At 47.8% G+C, this 20,028-nt stretch overlaps 3 protein-coding genes across 10 annotated transcripts in view; 2 read left to right on the forward strand and 1 right to left on the reverse strand.

The window, feature by feature from the left end:
• LOC120947574 (adenylate cyclase type 6) overlaps positions 1-11,389 on the forward strand; it is a 78,654-nt gene extending 67,265 nt beyond the window's left edge. For all 7 annotated transcript variants that reach the window (XM_040363009.2, XM_040363011.2, XM_040363012.2 and 4 more), the window contains 11 exons: positions 2,296-2,757; positions 3,347-3,506; positions 3,609-4,427; positions 4,524-4,855; positions 4,959-5,043; positions 5,110-5,226; positions 5,310-5,390; positions 5,479-5,636; positions 8,472-8,712; positions 8,815-9,166; positions 9,257-11,389. In XM_040363009.2, coding sequence (XP_040218943.2) covers positions 2,296-2,757; positions 3,347-3,506; positions 3,609-4,427; positions 4,524-4,855; positions 4,959-5,043; positions 5,110-5,226; positions 5,310-5,390; positions 5,479-5,636; positions 8,472-8,712; positions 8,815-9,166; positions 9,257-9,516 — 3,067 coding nt within the window. In that variant the 3' untranslated portion in view covers positions 9,517-11,389. The remainder of the gene's footprint in view (positions 1-2,295; positions 2,758-3,346; positions 3,507-3,608; positions 4,428-4,523; positions 4,856-4,958; positions 5,044-5,109; positions 5,227-5,309; positions 5,391-5,478; positions 5,637-8,471; positions 8,713-8,814; positions 9,167-9,256) is intronic.
• A 594-nt stretch (positions 11,390-11,983) lies between these two features.
• On the forward strand, positions 11,984-15,584 carry LOC120947575 (SET and MYND domain-containing protein 4). 2 transcript variants are annotated; one of them, XM_040363015.2, is made up of 5 exons: positions 11,984-13,206; positions 13,283-13,646; positions 13,713-14,634; positions 15,013-15,027; positions 15,214-15,584. In XM_040363015.2, exons 1-5 carry the CDS (start codon positions 12,351-12,353, stop codon positions 15,361-15,363), a joined length of 2,307 nt encoding a protein of 768 aa, XP_040218949.2. In that variant the 5' UTR covers positions 11,984-12,350; the 3' UTR covers positions 15,364-15,584. The 2 variants fall into 2 exon arrangements, with proteins under 2 accessions (XP_040218949.2, XP_040218950.2); XM_040363016.2 differs by lacking the exon at positions 15,013-15,027 and having other exon boundaries at positions 11,985-13,206.
• LOC120947577 (proton-coupled folate transporter) lies at positions 15,463-19,119 on the reverse strand. The gene is made up of 4 exons (XM_040363017.2): positions 18,763-19,119; positions 17,434-17,974; positions 15,913-17,330; positions 15,463-15,832 (listed from the first exon to the last, which is right to left on the reverse strand). The coding sequence occupies exons 2-4, from the start codon at positions 17,458-17,460 to the stop codon at positions 15,697-15,699; spliced, it is 1,581 nt and encodes a 526-aa protein (XP_040218951.2). The 5' UTR covers positions 17,461-17,974; positions 18,763-19,119; the 3' UTR covers positions 15,463-15,696.
• Positions 19,120-20,028: the final 909 nt, after the last annotated feature.

Raw genomic sequence — 20,028 nt, forward strand, 5'->3', positions numbered from 1 at the left:
ATTAACAGTCGAATAAAGATGAGTGGTGAAGTGACGGCACAACGGGTTTCGGTGAAGGCGGAGGGATCGGTTGCTTTTCACTTTTATCCCGCGAACTGCATTGACCATAGAAACGGCACAGATAATCATCGCTTTGTTGGTCGGTCGGTTTTGTACGCCGAAAGTCGCTGAAAGCCGAAAAGAAAAGCGGCTCTCGACCCGCGATGCGGTGAATTTGTTGATCAAAACACCCCGCCGGATTACGGCCGGGCATGGTGATAAAATGAAGCTTTTGGCTAAGGTTGAGAGATTTGCTTTTTGGGGTGTGGAGAATAGTGTCCAATTGAAAAAAACAACGCATTAGAAACGCGATACGAATTATGGGTTACTTGGAAATAAGATGAAAAGCGCCTGACCTTCCCACGGCGTAATAATGGAGAGTTTTACGTGTAACGTTGGAGAACTGAAATTTAGAACCTATGTCGGTGGAACCGTTCATCAACCAGGTTTTATTTTCCCTAAGGTAATTGACAATTACATTCGAGCATGTTGTACTTTAACCATCAAATATTTGTGTATATGATTGTATTACACTGTTGAACTTCTTTTGAAATAATGTTCATTATTTCTTGACAAGATAAGAATGTCAACGGTGTATACATTTAACCATTTTTTGATTATATTTTTGAGTCATCTTTCCAAGTTGATAAGAAACCAGTATTATGGCTAAAAAGCATTACAGTATAGCTTCATTTCTCATCCAGAAGCTCCACCCCAGCCTTTTGAAAGGATATTAAACTGCAAAAAATTACATTCCAAGGATACCCACATTCTATAATGGCCACAAAATTCGTCCGCACCCATTGCTCCCTACCCGCGAAAAACCCTCAATCTTTCTAATTATATACTTGATGTGACAGTAATTGGACCCCACGCATCCATTCCTAGCCCACTCCCGCCGCTCCCGAAAGCTGCTCTAGTGTGAAAACTTCCTCACCGGGCATGCCAAATTAAAGACCGGCCTCCCACTGTCTGTCCTTCCTCGAACATAGTTGAAAGCAGGAAGCGCTTGAAAAGCGAAAAGAAAGCTGCCTGCCGGTTGACAATAAATACCGTTTACCGGAACCCTTTCAAGCCCTAACGAGTCCGCGTGGGATTAGCAGTACGGGTCACAATCCGCCACCAGCAGCTGGTTCTGCTGGTAGCGTCTTAATTAGCGCAGTTTGGGTTGCTTTGCCGGTGCGACACCGACAGGATCGGCAGTGAATATTCAAACGGAAAGTAGGAAAAATACAATGTGGCCCTTGGCTGATCATCTTAACCGCGGCCCTATGATCCGGCCGTTAGCCGAATCCGAAGCTGCGACACCTACAACCGCAGCTCTGGGTCAGAGAGTGTACGAAAATTATGACCAAAATTGTCGTAATTAATCATGATAAACGGCGCCACCCATCCCCTGCCCATCCCGTTCAACCGGAAAAAGTAGGGGAAAGCCATTTTCCTGTACACCGTGTCACCACGAACGACGCACAACGTGTTGCTTCCGTTCTGCGTGTCCAAGTGGTTGCTGCGTTGCGGTAGCCTCGGCTTGCGCTTCTTGGTGCGTTTCTGTCGTAGGCAAGACACGCTTCATCATCATTCTGATGAGACATAATTGATCACAAAATGGAGCGTTATTCGTGTGGCTGTGTGTGTGTGTGTGTTTGCCAGCTTTATTACTCGAAAGCTTCGCGCAACTCAGGACAGAAGTAATAATCGTAAAATGAGAAGTAGTACATCTTTCTCACCTTTCGCGAGAGCGTTTCACTGTGAGGTAACTGCTATCATTGTCATAAAGCTGCCTCTAACACTCCAATACACTTACACCTTTGCGAACATATAAACCTTGTAGAATAAACCCTTTTTTCCATCATGGAAGACTGTGGCCATCGAGTGCCTGCGGCTGCTGCTGCTGCTACTGGACATCATAATCGAGCCGGCGGGTGACCATGGACGCACGTCACGATGGCTGCGAATAGAACTTCAGGCAAGAATGATTATACACATTTTTGTTCCTCTCGTTGTAGACCGTAAAATGCGAACGGTATGATTGAGCTTACCCATGACAAAAAGGAAACTGCGTGCCGTGGAATATGGTCCGCTCAGAAACACCTCATCCACCACTGCTGGAGAGGCTGCCATTCCCGCTAGACATATAGACACAGCGTATGACAACCAATACCGACACTTGGAGCATTATCGCACAGAGACCACACAATGTTGGATGGGTACATTATTTTTTTACTCATCCATTTCCGCTTTCCCATCTACGTGCAGAAACAACGTGGACGTTGCAGTACGCGCCGCTGACAGCGTGCCGCCCAGCCAGGACAACGAGCTACATCGACAGGACAATGATGAACGGAGGCGGAAGTACGGCACGGCCGCGGAAGCCCGCGAACTGGACGCCGGAAGTGAAGCGTACGGGACGGCGAGCAGCACCAGCAGCAGCAGCAGCATCGTCACCACCCCAACGGCCATGCCTCAGCCGGCCAACGTCAGCAGCGATTACTCGGAGGACGGTGACATTCCGCTGTGCAATCGCGACTACTTTACGCTGCTAAAGGACAACATGACCCAGATCATCGTGCTGGGTGTGTGCGCGACCGTGTACGCGCTGCTGCTGATGTGCCTGTACAAGCAGCGCATCAACGAGATCTACCTGTTCCAGGTGTCCTACGTCATCATGGTGACGCTGCTCGTGCTGGACGTCTGCTTCAGCTTTACCACCTCCGCCAAGTGAGTATCAGGAATGTGGGGCGGGAAAAAGCGGATTGAAGAGGAACAGCACTTAGTTAGAGTTAGTTTTTTTATTTTTTATTTCATCGTGTGACTAATAAGTTTATAAAAACTGTCAACAAATTGTGTTGAACTTGATTGCCGTTTTTGGTAAAAAAAACATCCCGAATTTAATGGTTCAGTTAGTGATCTAGTGAAAGTGAGCGTTAAATATTATATTCAACATAGTTGTTAGGCATTGCTTGATAATTCCAAAATACGCGGTTCTTGGACCCAAATCTACCGACTTCACACTTTTATTGTCAAATACAAAACCATATGACATAATGTACTGAATCAATACGCAAATGCCATTATCGAATTTTAGAGATATTTTGCATTAACAACGCGATATTTGTTTAATGCGATTACTGAAGTTACGTGTATGCATGCCTTAGGAACGCATCTACCAAGCAACTTGGGAGCATACTGTGAAGCGTTTGCACACCTTGGAAGAAATGCGCCAATCGCACAGGGTTTTAAAAAGTTTTTTACGGATCATCCCACGTTGTTTCATACAAACACCAATTCGATTGTCCACTCCGTACAGAAAGTTCACCTCTTCCGGCGGGTGCACGGTGATTGCCATCTACATCATCTACACGATGCTACCGATACGCCTGCGGGAAGCGGTCGTCGGTGGTAGCCTGCTGTCCATCTCGCACATCGCGCTCATGTTCTACATGAACGAGTCCGACGATATGGATGTGGTAAGTGTTTGCGTGCAAACCAATGCTTCTCTCAGGCTCCCCACAACTTATCTCCACTGGAATTTCCACCACTCCCCACTTTCCCCCCACCCAAAAACGCAGCTGTACTGCGATCTGATCACGCTGGCCTGCACGAACGCGACCGGCATACTGCTGCACTGGCCGAAGGAAAAGTCCCAGCGGAAAGCGTTCATGGAGACGCGGCAGTGCGTCGAGGCGCGGCTCAAGATACAGCGCGAAAACCAGAAGCAGGAGCAGCTGCTGCTGTCCGTGCTGCCGCGCCACGTCGCGATGGAGATGAAGAACGACATTGCGGGGCAGCCGCGGGAAGCCCAGTTCCACAAGATCTACATCCAGCGGCACGAGAACGTGAGCATACTGTTCGCGGACATCTGCGGGTTTACCAGCCTGAGCGACCAGTGCACGGCGGAGGAGCTGGTGCGGCTGCTGAACGAGCTGTTCGCCCGGTTCGATCGGCTCGCCCAGGAGCATCACTGTTTGCGCATCAAGCTGCTCGGTGACTGTTACTACTGCGTGTCGGGACTGCCCGAAGCGCGGCCCGACCATGCCCTGTGTGCGGTCGAGATGGGCCTGGACATGATCGATGCGATTGCGCTGGTGCGCGAGGTGATGGCGGTCAATGTGAACATGCGCGTCGGCATCCACACCGGGCGGGTGCACTGTGGCGTGCTCGGGCTGCGCAAGTGGCAGTTTGACGTGTGGTCGAACGATGTGACGCTGGCCAACTACATGGAGAGTGGCGGTGTGCCGGGACGGGTACACATTACCAAGGAGACGCTGCGCTGCCTGGGCGACCATTACGATGTGGAGGAGGGTCGTGGTGCCGACCGGAACAGCTACCTGAAGGATCACCAGATACAGACGTATCTGATCGTGCCGAAGGATGCATCCTACCGGCCGGTAAGTCTAGGGGTTTGAGGTTCACCTTTTTGAAGATGACAGGATATGATCAGAACTCTTCCTCTTTTTCCTTTTTCCCTTTTGTATGTCATACAGCACACAATGTCCAAACAGTCCTCGTCGGTAAATGGGAACATCTCGAAGGAGCTGCGCATGATGGGCCACTGGTCGAAGATGGGGTTCAATGACAAAACCGAGCCGAAAAGCACCGAGGAGGAGGTGAACGAGTATCTGATCAAGGCGATCGATGCCCGCAGCATCGACCGGTTGCGGCTCGACCACTGCAAGCGCTTCCATCTGACGTTCATCAAGGACGAGATCGAGCGCAAGTACTGTCTCGAGCCGGATCCGATGCTGAACGTGTACTTCTACTGCAGCATCATCATCTTCCTGGGCATCATGTCGATACAGGTGCTGGTGTTTTCCATGTAGGTAGTGAGGTTTCCCTCTAGAGAGTTTCTTCCTCTTCCACACAAACACACACACACACGCGCGCATACTTATCCACAATAATCTGTTTCGATTCCGCAGGGATCACTACAGCTACTGGGTGTACGGGATCCTGTCACTGACACTGCTAGTGTCCTGCGTTCCCGTCTTTACCCGGGAAGATATGGTAAGTGCGACGCTATCAGCACTCTCCTAATTCAAACTGCTAAACGCCATTTTCTTCCATTTGCAGAAAGTTTCCACCTTCTTTCGTGCATTGTCACAAAAAATTCACGGCCACCGTGAGATAGCTCAAGTGATATCGCTCTGCGTCGTCATTACTGTGATATGTTTATCTTACTACAAACTGGTACGCCATTCCTTGCGGTTCGGGTTGCAGCATTTTCGCATCCTCCTTCTAACGATTTGCCCTTTTCTCTTGCCCATTTGCAGACTTTAATTTTCTATCTTTCCCTTTACGACGAGTTCCCGCTCGTGCGGCCTAGTAATTGTAAGGAGTCTAAAATTATCAACGTAAGTAGCGACGCGAAGCGGTGAAGCAGCCATGGTGGCTCAGTTTCAAGATTACAACCTTCCTACGTTCCTTCCAAACCATTCACAGATTCTGCTATTGCTTACCCTGCTTGCCTTACTGACCTGTGCGGTGCATCAGTTTATTAAAATTCTCTTCAAAATCTTGCTCCTTATCGTCATACTCGTGCTGTACATTGCGTCCATCATCGTGCTGGCGCTGATCTTCGAGCGGCACTGCGAACCATGGTAAGTACCTTTGCTGCCACACTCCCCGCCCTACTTCCCCCTTTTCCAACCCATTCTGCGTCGCCTTTGGTGGGTTTGTACGTTTACCGCAAATCGAATTTCGCAAATTTCGAAGCGGATGGTTCGGGGAAAATCGGAAATTGGAATTCGTGCAGCTGAACAGGCACACGTTAGCTAGTATTGATTGAACGCACTCACGTTATTAATTTAAGGTGCATATAATATTGTATTTTCCTACCACTCTGGTAAGGGGGTAGTTCGTGGAACAATGGAGTGCAATTGGAATGGTCCTGTTTCATCAGTTCTGAGTAAAGTGGGTAAATCTGTTTAAATTAATATGTTTGACGTGTTATGGATGAAAATAGACTGCGAATTTTATTCGAAATGACGTTTGCTTTTGCTTTTTTTGCGTTTCAAAGTAGTGAAGGAAAATTATTATTCAATTGAAATTCATTATTTTCTTACTTTTTTTAGTTTTATCATAGATAATAAAAATATTAACAAATATATTAAACAACATTGCATTTAAAAAAACTAAATGATTTTTTATATTCCTTTTGTTTTAAATGATAATAAAGTCATTAAAAGTACTTTTTTAATGTGCCGAACAGCATGACAACAGAAACATGTGAATACCGGAAGGTAAAGAAAAGCAACAGCGAATCCCAAACAGCGCGCAAGCTTGCCGCATAACTTTAGCGCACAGCATACGGCGGGATCGATCAGCAGAAGGATTAAAAATAAATCATAATTACAAATAAAACGGTCCCCTCCCATTGCCCACCGGTCCTGGCTTGTAACTGTGCTAAAGATTATCTCCTCTTTCACGGGTTCTCCTCTCTGATGAACTTATTATTTTCAACCCCTTCCAAGCACTCTTCTCTCTTCCCCTTAGCTGCCGATGATCAAGTTAATGTTAGCATTACGATCAACTTTGCCCTTTCTGCTTAACCGCGACCGCAGTCACGAGATGCGGAAGGGATGGAGCAATAAAACCAACCAAACAAATTTACAACCACCTTTTCTTCACTCACCGATTTGGAATCGATTCGTAAAAGTCCGGCGGCCAACTTCCGCCCCGTCGGCAAACCCCTAACCACACACACCCAGAGGGGATTAAAAACTTCCAAACCAGACTCAATAAATGTGGATTTAACAACCATTGCTTCCACCTCGCTGACCATCGCAGACTGGTTCTGGCGCATCACCGATTACTCCACCAATCGTTGCCAATTGGGGCGCTTTTTGTGGGTGGGGTGTGGGTTTAGCAGGAAAGGAAAGTTAGCAATCGATTATGACAGTAGAATGGAAAGAATGAGTCTTAAAAAATTCACCTTTTAGCTTGTTAATCACCCTTGGAGAAAAGTTTCTCGCCCGCGCATCGTGTCAGCAATACTTCAGAGCATCGGTATCGGAAGTGATTCCGGTTTTTTGCTTTTCCTTCCAAGGAATTAAGGTTGTTTTTTGCGCTTTCGCACTTCTGTGTGATTGAGAGCTTTCCGAACACCCCTGGGCGTTCGAATACCCAGCTTTTTCCTGTTTGTATCGCTGTGCTTTACGGATTAATTTCGCACAGCATTGTTGACTCTAACCGGATGTGGATTAATTTTCAACCCTGGGTTCGGTTTTGTTGTTTGCCCTTCTTCACGTTACGGGTCCGCTTGGACATTGATCGTGTAATTAATGTTCCACCCCATCACCAGCATCATCAAGTGTGCTGAACAAGAAAATGTTTCCTTTATCGTCATCGATTAATCAACCCGATCGGTGGAAGCAATTGGGAACGAATTGTTTTTGCTTATTATCGCTTTAAGCATCTGCAAAGTGACAGTAATGGTGTAACAATGACGTGCAATTTAGGATGGACTGCGTATTTGTTTTTTAACAAAAACAGGCAATGGAAAAAAGCTCCCCAACAGTTGTCGAGCGTTTTAATTTGTAGCCAACTTATTATTCAATTCCGAAATGGAAACGATTTTCCCACCGCCGGTTCTGATATAGACCAATGATAGCATCCCACTCTCCCCGTTACTATCCCGCTACTAATTGCTACACTGTAAAATTGACCGCAACATAGCAAAACCACAAACAAACCGGAAAGTTAATTTGCACAGCGGTACGCAGACCCTATCCAACGATTTGCAGGACGTATTTGGGTAGGTGTGTGTGTGTGTGTGTTTATGCTTACTTGTGGGGATGTTTGCAAAATATTTCGTACACGGCGCACGTACCACGCGTGCGAAATATTGTCAAGCGATAGCGATAGCTGCACCCAGAGCCGAGCGATAATTAGTACAGAATGAATGAGGATGCTGCAATCGAGTGAATGTGGTACATCCATTAGCTTCATTATACCTTAATTACTGGCTGGAATTGGCAGTATTAGATGAGTGAATCTCATGGCAAGGTGTTAAATGTTTGGAAAATCTGTTTCCACACAAGATTTGCAAAGAAAATGCGATTAATTTCATTTAACGGCAATTTCAATTTGCAAAGCTGTACTCGTTCGTTTATTCACTAGAACAGGAAGTATCTAAAATGGTTTTATTCAATGGCTGATTTAGTGTCTCTACATTTTAGAAGTGCAAAACTCTGCTGCGATTTGACAAAGGGATGAGCAAGATGGAATTTTAGATCCGCTATTCAACAACAGATGGCGCCACGCATTACTACGCGCAACAGATTGTAGATTTCTTATTTTTCAATTCGTATTGAAAGTATTATTCCTGACACTTCTAATTTACAGTTAATTCGAACTGAGCAACAATGAGACACTTTCACCATTCTTACTTCCCTTTTCACAATCGTTCGCCTTCCATTTCTTCCCACCGCAAGGTTTCTCACGACGGAACGGTTTCTGATCGACGTCGCGTTTCTGGTCGTGTTCGTGATCGGCCAAATCATGCACAGCCAGCAGACGGAGATAACGCGCCGGCTCGACTTTATCTGGAAGCTGCAGGCGACGGAAGAGAAGGAAGATATGGAGCATCTACAAGCGTACAACCGGAAGCTGCTGGCCAACATTCTGCCCGTGCACGTGGCCGACCACTTTCTGATGCGTGAGAAAAACATCGAGGTAAGTGCGGTGGAGGAGGGAGGAGGGTAAAACAGTGAATAAAAAGAGTCTCCTTAACTCATCATCGTTTTGCATTCTCATGTGTTATGAATCCGCGTGCAGGAAATCTACCACGAACAGTGCGACACGGTGTGCGTGATGTTCGCGTCGATACCGAACTTTTCCGAGTTCTACATCGAGCTGGAAGGCAACAACGAGGGGGTCGAGTGTTTGCGCCTGCTGAACGAAATCATCGTCGACTTTGACGAGCTGCTCGGGCTGGAGCGGTTCCGGTACGTGGAGAAAATCAAAACGACCGGCTCCACGTACATGGCCGCGTCCGGGCTGACCGCGAACAGCTGCGACAAGAACGACTTCCAGCACGTGTTCGCGATGATGGACTACGCGCTCGAGCTGTTCCAGAAGATCACGGACGTCAACGAGCATTCCTTCAACAACTTCCGGATGCGTATCGGTAAGTGGGTGGCACTGTGCGAAGGTTTCAAGTGGAAATGCGTTGAAAAGGTGGTGGTGGTGGTTACAGTGAAACTGCTTCTGCTTCCAGGCATCAACATCGGCCCGGTAGTGGCCGGGGTGATTGGCACCCGTAAACCACAGTACGACATTTGGGGCAATGCGGTTAACGTCGCGTCGCGGATGGACTCGACTGGCCTGATGGACCACATCCAGGTGACGGAGGACGTGTACCAGATAGTGAAGGACAAGGGCTACAACCTGACGTGCCGTGGGACGGTCAACGTGAAGGGCAAGGGTACGATGATCACCTACCTGATGCCGGGGCTGGCGAAGGAACCTAGTAACTAGGAGGGGCCGAATACTTCTTGTTAGGCGTTAAAATGGGAGGGTTTTTGGTTGTTGTTGTTGTTGCTGCTGTAAGTTTCCCTATTCTATCCTCGAGCACATTGGGCACCGTGTTTCAAGCATTTGAACAGTACATATCAACACAAAGCTCTGTTTGGAGATAGAAAGAGAGCGAACCACACATTGTTCTCCTGTGTGTTTAGTAAATGTTCCTATGTTACTTTGCTGAGCATAGGTTGATCCTGTTTTGCTGAGATGCGAGTTGAGGGCAGTCGAAATGATCCATGCTGGATCGTACAGTATAGGGTTAGTGTAGCGATTCGAGCACCTTTACACCTCTTCGTAGATCCGCAGGCCTTCGAACGTGACATCGAACTTTGACCACCCAACCAAGAGAAGGGTTGCATTGTGTGCGAAATGGCAATCTCAATCCAGTTTTTTTTTCTCCAAATCATTTCGATCTTATTCTTTCCCAATAAATGCTGAAAGAATCGGTTTTATTGCTCTCAAATTCGTGGCGCCAGAAATTCCCCTCCATTAGAAACAAAATTAGAATGTTTCGTAGCACAAAGAAACAAAGATAAAGACCTATATCCAATCTACCTTGTGGCAAAGTGAAACAATCGAATCGTTATCAGTATTATATACAAGTGTACAAGTAGAACATTCGCGCCAAACAGCTTGGCGTTCACTCAGCTGCTTCTAAGTGGTCGTATCGATACAGCAACAGATTCATTTGCTGTGCAGTTGGACAATGTTAGCTAATGAAATTGTCCTTTTAAAGCGTTTTTTTTTTAATTTGATTTCCTTTTCAATTAACGTGTTCGCCCTCGGCGACAAACACTGAAACAGGCGTTGAGAGAAAGACTAATGTTGGATACCACTCGGTAATGTCTGTATAAATGCGCATAGAACGGAATCGAACGAGCAGCTGCAGAGCAACTTAGAGTAGTCAATTAATCACTATCTTGACCAAATCTGCAGCAGAGCAGCGAGTTGTCGAACAGAGCCGCCCGGTAAAGCAACTGAACAGGCATGAGCAGATGAGATAATATATTTTTCGAACCATGTTTAACCAAGCTCTCCAGCATTTAGTTGATTCGATTTAAGCTCCCGAGCACCCCTACAAAACGATCTCCCTTCTCCCCGAAAAGACCAACACCCGATCTCTCGATCTCTCTCGATCTGCTTTCCACCGTAGCAAAAGTAGCAAGTATGTATGTCTGTATGTGTGTATGTATTTTCTCCAAATCTTACTACGGTGCATGAATGTAACTTGACCAAGGAAAACATAAGATATAAAACAAAACACAACAGGAAGCGGTAAAACCGTCTTCCTCTCTTGCTGTCACAAAACGAACGCTTTTACAACCGCGCCTAAATGTTTGTAAAGTGAAACATGTTCCCGTGCGTACGCGTGCGCACGCTGCCATGCCGTTTATCATTGCGCCGGGGACCGTGCGGCGTTACCACGTGTGGGTTAGCGTGATATGCCACAAACACTCACCGCGATGCAACGGTATAGTGAGAACCATTATCAATATATACATATATTAATACATTATGGGCTAGTAGAGTCGGGGACGGGAAATGGGGAATGAACCATGGCGGAGTAAGGTAAGAGAACTACGGGATAACTATAGGAGCAAAACTATACAACACGAAACGAAAGGAAATTGTATTACTGTTTAAGAGTGGGAAACCAAAGATGTTAAAAATCTCTGAATGGAATTTAATTCGATGATACACAACCACGAATACACTCACAATCTCACACACACATAAACACAAAGATAAACACAAATGATAAACATAAACTAATGCTTTGTTGGAAACTAAGCGGAACGAAATAAAACAGATACACGTTAAAGATGTATTATGCGATATTGAAGAAGATTTTGGCGTACTTGAGAAAGAAATGCTTGAATATTGAAGAAGAAAAGTCTGGGAAATGGGAATCACCTACAGATGCGTTCCAGGCAGAAGATGCTACCAACCTTTACACCACCGGGCCACTCCATCCCTGGAACCCTTTAGATGTGATCCTTGACGTTGACGTAAAGGAAGAGTCACCAATAGCTTCTCCATCCAACATACGTACGATCGAAATTTCTCTAAATTTATCACCATTTCATCCAGCTTTGTTTAATTAACTATAGGACACTGTCAACACTCAAGACAAAGATACTCAATCTGAGATATGAATCAGAAATTACAACATTTCCAAAGGAATTCCAATGCTGCAACCTAGGCAATCCCAATAACATCTTTATTCTCACATCTTCAGAGTCCTTTTTCTCACATAAAATCCATAATTCATAATAATTTTACAGAGCATCTCATCACACAAATATTATCCTTACTCGCGAAACGAATCATTACTTTCAACATATAGCCGACTTCCAAAACAATAAGTATTATTCCTCTATTCAAACATCAATATCATTAGATTTTCCAAGAGCTGTGATGAAATCATTAGATTCTTCAACGAATAAGATGAAGTTCTTATATGAAATATACAATATTAAACGTCTCAGAGGCCAGAACGTACCTTGTCTAAATCTGACGCATTCTTCATGGTCCCTGATTTTTCGCTAAGGAAGCTTATTGGAGAGACTTTTGGCCTCGTAGGAATGTTTCGAGCTTTACGACACTCTCAATATCGTGTAGAGGATCAAGTTCACCAGAGGCTCTCATGTTACCAACATTTCACCGGACGATATATTCAGCATGGCTATTCGAATTAAGGTATTTCCAAAGACATTTCTAGACGTATTTCTGGGTCTCAATCATGCACAACTTCATTCGTGTAACAACCTGCGGCTGTAAACAAAGTGATGCGCAAACGTCTGACCAAACAAACTATTTTGACATTCCTACGAACCAAATGCGCGTGCGCTCTCTATCTCTCACGCTCTAGCCACATTAGATCGTTTGAGCATCACCGGCATGCCGGGAGATGCATTCTAAATTTAGTGCACTCGCGCTTACAAAACACCGTTCGTCCATTCTACTCCGACGTTCCCATTCGACAAGTTGTACGGGCGTGGTGTTGGTTGTGTGCGCATTTCTTCAGATTTTCAGAATCAGATTTTCCACACTCACCCAGTTCCGGGACCACCAGGCGCACCAGGATGACCTCGATCGACAATGACCCGCTGTTTACGTCGCTGTGCAACGAGAAAACGCTCCAGTCGCAGAAGCAAGGTTTCTTCAACGAGTTTTACCAATCGGTGGCGGAAAATTTCACCGGAAAAAGTGCGCGCTGGCTGCAGGACGTGTACCAGAAGGTGCCGAGCGACAAGGAACGGTTGCGCCTGATCTATGAAGATCCGGTCGTTGCGTACGAGGTGCAGGGTACGCTAGAGCACGTGGAGCCGGTGTTCCGCGGGAAGGATGCAAAGTTTTCCTGGCAGCGGCGTGAGCAGGCGCTCAAGCTGCTCGGCGAGAACAAGCTGCAGCAGGCCCTGATCATCGCCTGCCAGGCGGTGATGCGCGCCCCCGGCCAGGGTGTCGATCGGTACATTGACAAGGGCCTAACGCTGGCGCTCGCTCTGTGGACGCGGGCCGAAGTGTTTATTCGACAGCTGGACGGCAAACGGGCGCTGCAAGATCTTCAGCTGGCGGCCAAATGTGGCCTGCCGGTGAAACAGAACGCGGACTACTATGCCCGCGTTGCCAAGTGTTACGCACGTGAGTAGAGAGAGAGAGAGACAGAGTGTGTGACAGACTTCAAATACTACTATTTGTTTCTTTCTTCGCTCTCAAGTTATCGGTGAAAATGGTCGTGCTGAGGTGGCGGCGAAACTGTTCCACCAGTTGTCCGGCCATAACAATTACGCCCTTGGCCGTCTGCAGGAAGATTTGGAGGATTTGCGTGTGCTGAAGCAGGAAACACCTTCGGTGGAGGTGGAACGTTCGCTCCCGAAGCTGGCCGGAGAAGGCGAGAATGGCGAAATTCTGGGCGCTTCTTCAAAAATCAAGCTTGCTGGCAGTAAGGAAGATCCACGCGGACGGTACGTCGTGGCAGCGGCCGATCTCGGCCCGGGCGAGGTAATTCTTACCGAGCCGGCCTATGCAGCCTGCCTGCACGCGAAGTACTATGGGACGCACTGTAGTGCCTGCTTCTCACGGTAACAACAAACGCTCAGATGTAATCGCACGTCATTTAACTTCTCATTAACTATCCCCTTTCACAGCTTGATAGCTCCGGTCGCTTGTCCCGACTGTTGCGGTGTGGCCTTCTGCTCGGTGGCCTGCCGGGACAAGGCGTGCGCCACGTACCATCGTTTCGAGTGTCAGTATCTCGACCTGATGATCGGTTCCGGCATGTCGATTCTCTGCCACGTCGCCTTGCGCATGGTCACGCAGGCCGGCACTCCGGAGAAGGTGCTCGAGGAGGGCAAAATGCTGCGGGACACGTTCTGCGCCCACACGGAACACCGCGACCCGGAGGATCACTTCAAGCGCACGCTCATGACCGCGTTCCTGCTGCGCTGCCTGCAGAAGGCGGAATTTTTCGGCCGTCGCACGACGGAAGCGCCGGAACCGACGGAACAGGAGCTGGAGGTGGGTGCGGTGCTGCTGTCCGCCCTGCAATCGCTACAGTTCAACGCGCACGAGGTGTACGAGACGCGCATTACCGGCGAGCATCGGTTCGACACGGCCAAGGTGCAGTACATCGGCGTTGGCATCTATCGCGGTGCCTCGATGTTCAACCACGAGTGCTACCCGGGGGTGACGCGCACCTTCCTCGGTACTGCCATGATCCTGCACACCAGCCGACCGATACCGGCCGGTGCGGTCGTGCCGGAAAACTATGGCCCGCACTTTATGCGCCAGCCGAAGGCGATTCGGCAGCGCAACTTACGCTCGCGCTACTGGTTCAAGTGCGATTGTCGGGCGTGCGCCGAGGATTGGCCGCAGATGGACAAGCTGCCCGCCAAGCCCCGGCTGCGCTGTCCCACCGAGGGGTGTGGTAATGCACTCGCCTACCCGAGCAAACCGTCCCAGCGAAATGCCAAGTGCAACAAGTGCAAGCAGCAGATCAACCTGGACGCGAACGTGAAGATGCTCGAGGCGAGCGATCAACTGTGCACGACCGGGGCGGAAATGATGGCGGTAAGTGGAGCGGGGCCGGGTGGGATGAGTGAGCGAGGGCTGTACCGTCCCCTGTGGCGGCGACAGCCCCCGCCCGGAGAGGCTCAAAATTATCTCCCCCAGTGTGATAACACGCTACATCGTCATCTGCTATCTGTAATCTAATACGGCAAGTTCTATCTGTGTATGTGTATGTGTTCCCTTGAAAATTGTGCAAAACCCCACACAACTCGGCAATGCGTTTGTGGGTTCGATCCGCTTTCCCTACCTTCCTGTCCATGTAATGACCATTCGGTTACCGTTTCCGGTGTAGTATATGTTGCTTGTGTTGGTGTACCCTTGTGTATCGTGTGTATCGCCGTGTTAATGTGCTTTCGTCTTTTATCTATTTATCTACAGTCTCAACCGTTGGAGGTATGTTTCTAGGGTGCCCCTTTGCCATGCCAAACACGTACACATTGTCGTAAAGCTCTTTAGCCGTACCCGAGGGATTCACAGAGGGGATGACGCGAAAACCGGAAACCGTGATCCGGTTTCGAGGGGCTCTATGGACTACCGACCACCACTCGCTAATGCCGCTCTTTCTATGTATCCCCACAGGACGAGCGGGTCGATGAAGCGATCGAGCTCATGAAGAAAGGCATCGCCCTGTTCGCTCAAGCCGCCCATCCACCGCACAAACCGACGCTTGTCGCTGAGGAATCGCTGCGATCCTGCTTTGCGGACAAGGGCAACGCTAATCGCTACTAAACGCTGTCGCCTACCATGCCTTGCCACTGTGTGCCAACGGTTACACGTACATTATAGGGGGAGAGGGAACACCTCACAACAATTACCAAAAGACACCTGGATGTTACCAAACGGATCTATTTGCAAAAAGGAAACAAATCTTTTAAACCCTAACACTAACGGATGGTTTCGTACGAATCGGTAGAAAGTAATGCTAATAACACACCACTTGAAGCACTTTACCACCAAACTGCCTTGCATTATCACTCACATCGCGATCGTCAAGCGAACGGATTATCAGTCGGATCGCACTAAACGGAAGGTGGCGGTGGCGGTACACTGTAGCCTGCCCCACTATGATTGAGAAACGGCCGGCGCATCGTCATCGATCGCTGGAGCCTTCGCTTCGTCGATCAGCCCGGTTCCCGGTGGCTTTTCGGCCGGGGTGCATTCTTCCATCCTTCGACCTCGGAGTGAAATGTGTATTGCGCTACAACAACGTAGAAGAGAAAAGGTAATTTAAATTAATTGTAACTCATCCCAACCGCAACCCAACACCCAGTTGCTTACAGTGCAATGAAGAACACGATCATCTGCGTGCCCATGGTAAGCAGAAAGATGGCCTGCGGGTACGTGTTGATCGACGAGTTGTACACCTGCGTGTACAGTACGCCGCTAAACAGCGGCACCGCATTGTCGAACACGGAAAGGAACGAAAAGATGATGCCGCGCTCGTTGGTGGGCACCATTTTGGAAATCATGGACCGGAGCACGGGCGCCACCACCGGGCCCACGCTCGAGATGGTAGCCCCGATGTACAGCACCCAGCCGACCTGGGCAAAGATGTACACGAACCGGGCGCTGGCGTGCGCCAGCGCACCAATCATTATGATCAGCGTGTCCTTCAGCCCGAGCACCTTCGTGAAGAGCGGCACGCCGAGAAACATCATCACCACGTACGCCGCCGACTGGTACGTCTTGAAGTAGCTGTACAGATCCGTGTCCCAGTTGAAGCGCAGCTGCGTGTACAGGTACATCTTGGGCTTCTCGTCGCGCTGGAACGTGTAGAACGACATGGCCACCATCAGCAGGTACATGTAGGTGCGCCGGTGCATCGTCCGCCGGCGTACGAACGTGCGCACCGAGCGCACCACGTGCTGGCGGTCGAAAAAGTCCAGCGGCATGCGGTACCACGGCAGCTCGCGGATCGAGCACTGGCGTTCGGTGGTGCGCGACTTCAGCCGCAGCATCGAGTACACGATCGAGCAGGCGAGCAGGGACGCGTTGATGATGAACATGATCGTGTACGATTTGCCCGTGTGGTTGAAGATCACATTGCCGAGCGCGACACCGATCGGCATGGTGCTGAGGTAGGTGGCGTCCAGTATCGTAATGCGCAGCGTGCGCTCCTCCACCGTCGTGATGTCGGAGATGTACGCAAAGCAGGAGGCGAAGATGGCAATGTCGGCCCCGGTCAGTACGCTCGGGATCGTGGCCGTGTAGATGATGTACTCGACCGGCCACGAGGGCATGCGCGTGTTCACCACGATCATGACCGAGTAGACAAACTTGCCCATCAGCCCGAGGATGAGTGGCAGCTTGCGGCCACGTCTATCGGACCAGGCGCCGAGAAACAACGCCAGCACGATCGGCACCACGTACATGGCGATGTTGTTCCACTGATGAAAGGTCGAGGTCGTCACCTGGACCTGCTTTTTGATATCCTGGTACTGCTCGATGTTGAGGCAAATCTCGTGCGAATAGCCATGATCGACGGTGCACGCTTTGTACAGGAAGAACGCCTGCTCCACCACCGACGTTAGCATAAACGCCATCATGTACAGGAACATCGACGGTTCGACGGAGATTTTCTCGTACCATCGTTCCGCCCGTACGCTGGCCGTTGCCATAGCACCTGCTACATTACTGCTGCCTGCATCGCCATCTTCCTGCGCTCCGGGTTGGCTGTGCTCACCCGAGCCATCCGGCTAGAATTGTGCAACAAATAATCAACTTTAAACACATTGAAGCTACCACAAACGAGCGCGAGCTGTGATCGCTCCACGAATGGAATGAATTGTTTTTGCTTACCTTAGCAGTTTCAGCAGACATTGTCATCGTAGGCAAAGCGCTAACGCCGTCATAGGACACGCTCCCAGTGACCGACCTGATCGACGGTTCGCTGACGACTGCTCTTCACACCAACGCCGGACATACCCTCCTGGGTTACAGTGCGCAAGTGATCGTAGACATCTCTCACGCTGATTGTATTACACGCGATGGTTTTTTATCAAGCAATAGCTTGAAAGGGAATCTACTATCAGGCGGGATGAGCTTCCCTTTCTACTCGGGCCAGCCCTCCTGCAGCCAGCGTAGTTGCAATGCCCAGATAATGCTATCTCGTCGCCGGTGGTGCTGCGGGAAGTGTCGGGTAGCAATCGGGTGAAGATTCTACAGCCTCTCTAATTGAAGCTGTTAGCAGCACACCGACCGTGCACGGCCGTTCATTCAATTTCGCACTCTGCTGACGAACGTTTATTGGTGTGTGGTCGATGTTCGATAGTTCTTGGCTGTGTTGCACTGGCGAGTGTACGTGTGAGTGTCTGTGTCGCCAGCGAGAAAGATTGATTAGCTGATAAAAGTTGGGAGAAAAAGGGGGAAACTGAAAATGAAATGACTTTGGCTTGTTATGTTTTACATGGTGAAATCTATTTTCGATGGCTTTTGATTTTGCTATTTGTTTTGCTTTGCTCAAATGTGGTTAGAGGTGGGTAATTCGACAACGTTGGTGTAAATAGTTTCTATTTAGAGGCGAAAAATAACGCAGTTTCGAATTGATATTCGTTATCAGCTAATTAAATTCAATCATAAAACAAGGCCCCAAACAGCTATATAATGTTCTGCTTCAATACGCATCAAATTTATTCCTTTCAAACAGATTGAATCTAAAATAATACAATTTTTACTTGAATAGTTCTAATTCCTATTCAAATATTCGAAAAATAAACCGCCTTCAAATTTGACATCTCTGTATGAAGAGTTTCTAAGTCTTTCTAACGCCACCTAACCACTCCTGACCATTCAAGGGTTAATTCAAGCCCGCGTGAAAAGCACGTGCTCGCCGCCAGCTGTCAAAGTTGTTTTTGTCGGTTTTGTTTTGATTCGCACCGAAATCGATGGAACGTCCTTTGCTGATTATACAGCCTGTGACGATAAGCAAATAGTCTATGATAAGTGCTGCTCCTTTTCCGAAACATTGTGTCACCCCATTTAATTGTGCTCTTAAATCTCCTACCATTGAACACATGGTGCAGCAATGGGCTGCACAAACAGTGGACACTCGTTTATCTTCAACAACCCCTCGAGTGCAATTTCGAGCATGTCAATTAGAGAGGGCTTCTGCTATCAAGATTTACTTACATTGTTGCTGCACGATGAGCGTTGATTTGTTTACGGTAGTAATAATGGCGTACAATGCCGTGTAAAGATAACGGACGTCGAGAAAGCGCACGGCGGGGAATGTTGATTGCTGTATGCTTCTCTTATCCTTGGCGTTTCTTTCTGTGTCGAAGGAATCCAATGCATTCACACAAATGATCTGGCTGTAGGACACTTTTCCGCTTTTTTAAATAGTTACACTATAACATTATGCACTGATGTTACACGAGATTACATTCTTTAAAGGATATTTGGTTTACTTTTAATTAAAACCAGTATAAATGTCTTGTTTAGCCAGGAGTCGGCGTACGCACAGCAGGCGTCAAGGCGGGAAAGAGACACGGAAGCTGTTTGGTTTCATAATTGCTGGCTTGCATCGTAACAGTCGCAGGGATGGGCAACTTTTTTCACGCGAGATGCTGGTATCGAAACCAAACCAGCAATGTTTTAGAAAAATAATCAGCTTATAATTGTTTTTTGAAACCAGTAATCCATTAAGCTCAATTTCACCAAAAAATATAATTTTTTATCACGATTATTAATTATTTATATGTTTAATTATTAAAAAAGAACTAAATTTTGTGGCAATATAGCGTTAACGTTTTTGTATACAAGTTGTACGCAACATAAATTTCACAATCGTGCGCAATTCAACCTTGAAATTTTCAAAAGACGCTGAAATGTTTTCATTGTATGAGTAATGTTCATCCCTTTCTACGAAAAATGCGATACAGGTTCCCGAGATGTACTATTAACACTTTGACCGCCGGCCTGACGTCACAGTTTTTGAGTGAGCACGTAGCGCATGGCAAGAGAGCGATGAGAGCGACAGTTTTTCGTGCCATTGTTATCACTCTTTTGTTTCATTGCGATAAGCGGCGTAGCACATGTCGTTCTCGTTCTCTCTTTCCCAACTCATTCGTTCTCAAGAGAATCACAGAGCGTCAGATGCAAAGCTGAACGGTGAGCAAAACCGTCATGCGAATTTATATGACACGGCTCTTAAAGTGTTAATGGGGACCGATAACGGCCGCAAAATACCGCGTATCTCCACAATTTCCAATTTCACGATTTTCAGCCAAAATATCACTAATTTTGACGTGATAGGTTTTAGCCAATAAATCAATAATTTTATAAAATACAGACTGTACAGGTTTAAGAGGCGAAAGAACTCCGTTGGAGCCAAAGCCTCTATAAACTATTCCTACAACAACATGTACAGGCGGTCTCCGAGATACACGGTACATC

Source organism: Anopheles coluzzii, chromosome 2 (assembly GCF_943734685.1).
Source record: "Anopheles coluzzii chromosome 2, AcolN3, whole genome shotgun sequence".
Classification (NCBI taxonomy): Eukaryota; Metazoa; Arthropoda; class Insecta; order Diptera; family Culicidae; genus Anopheles; species Anopheles coluzzii.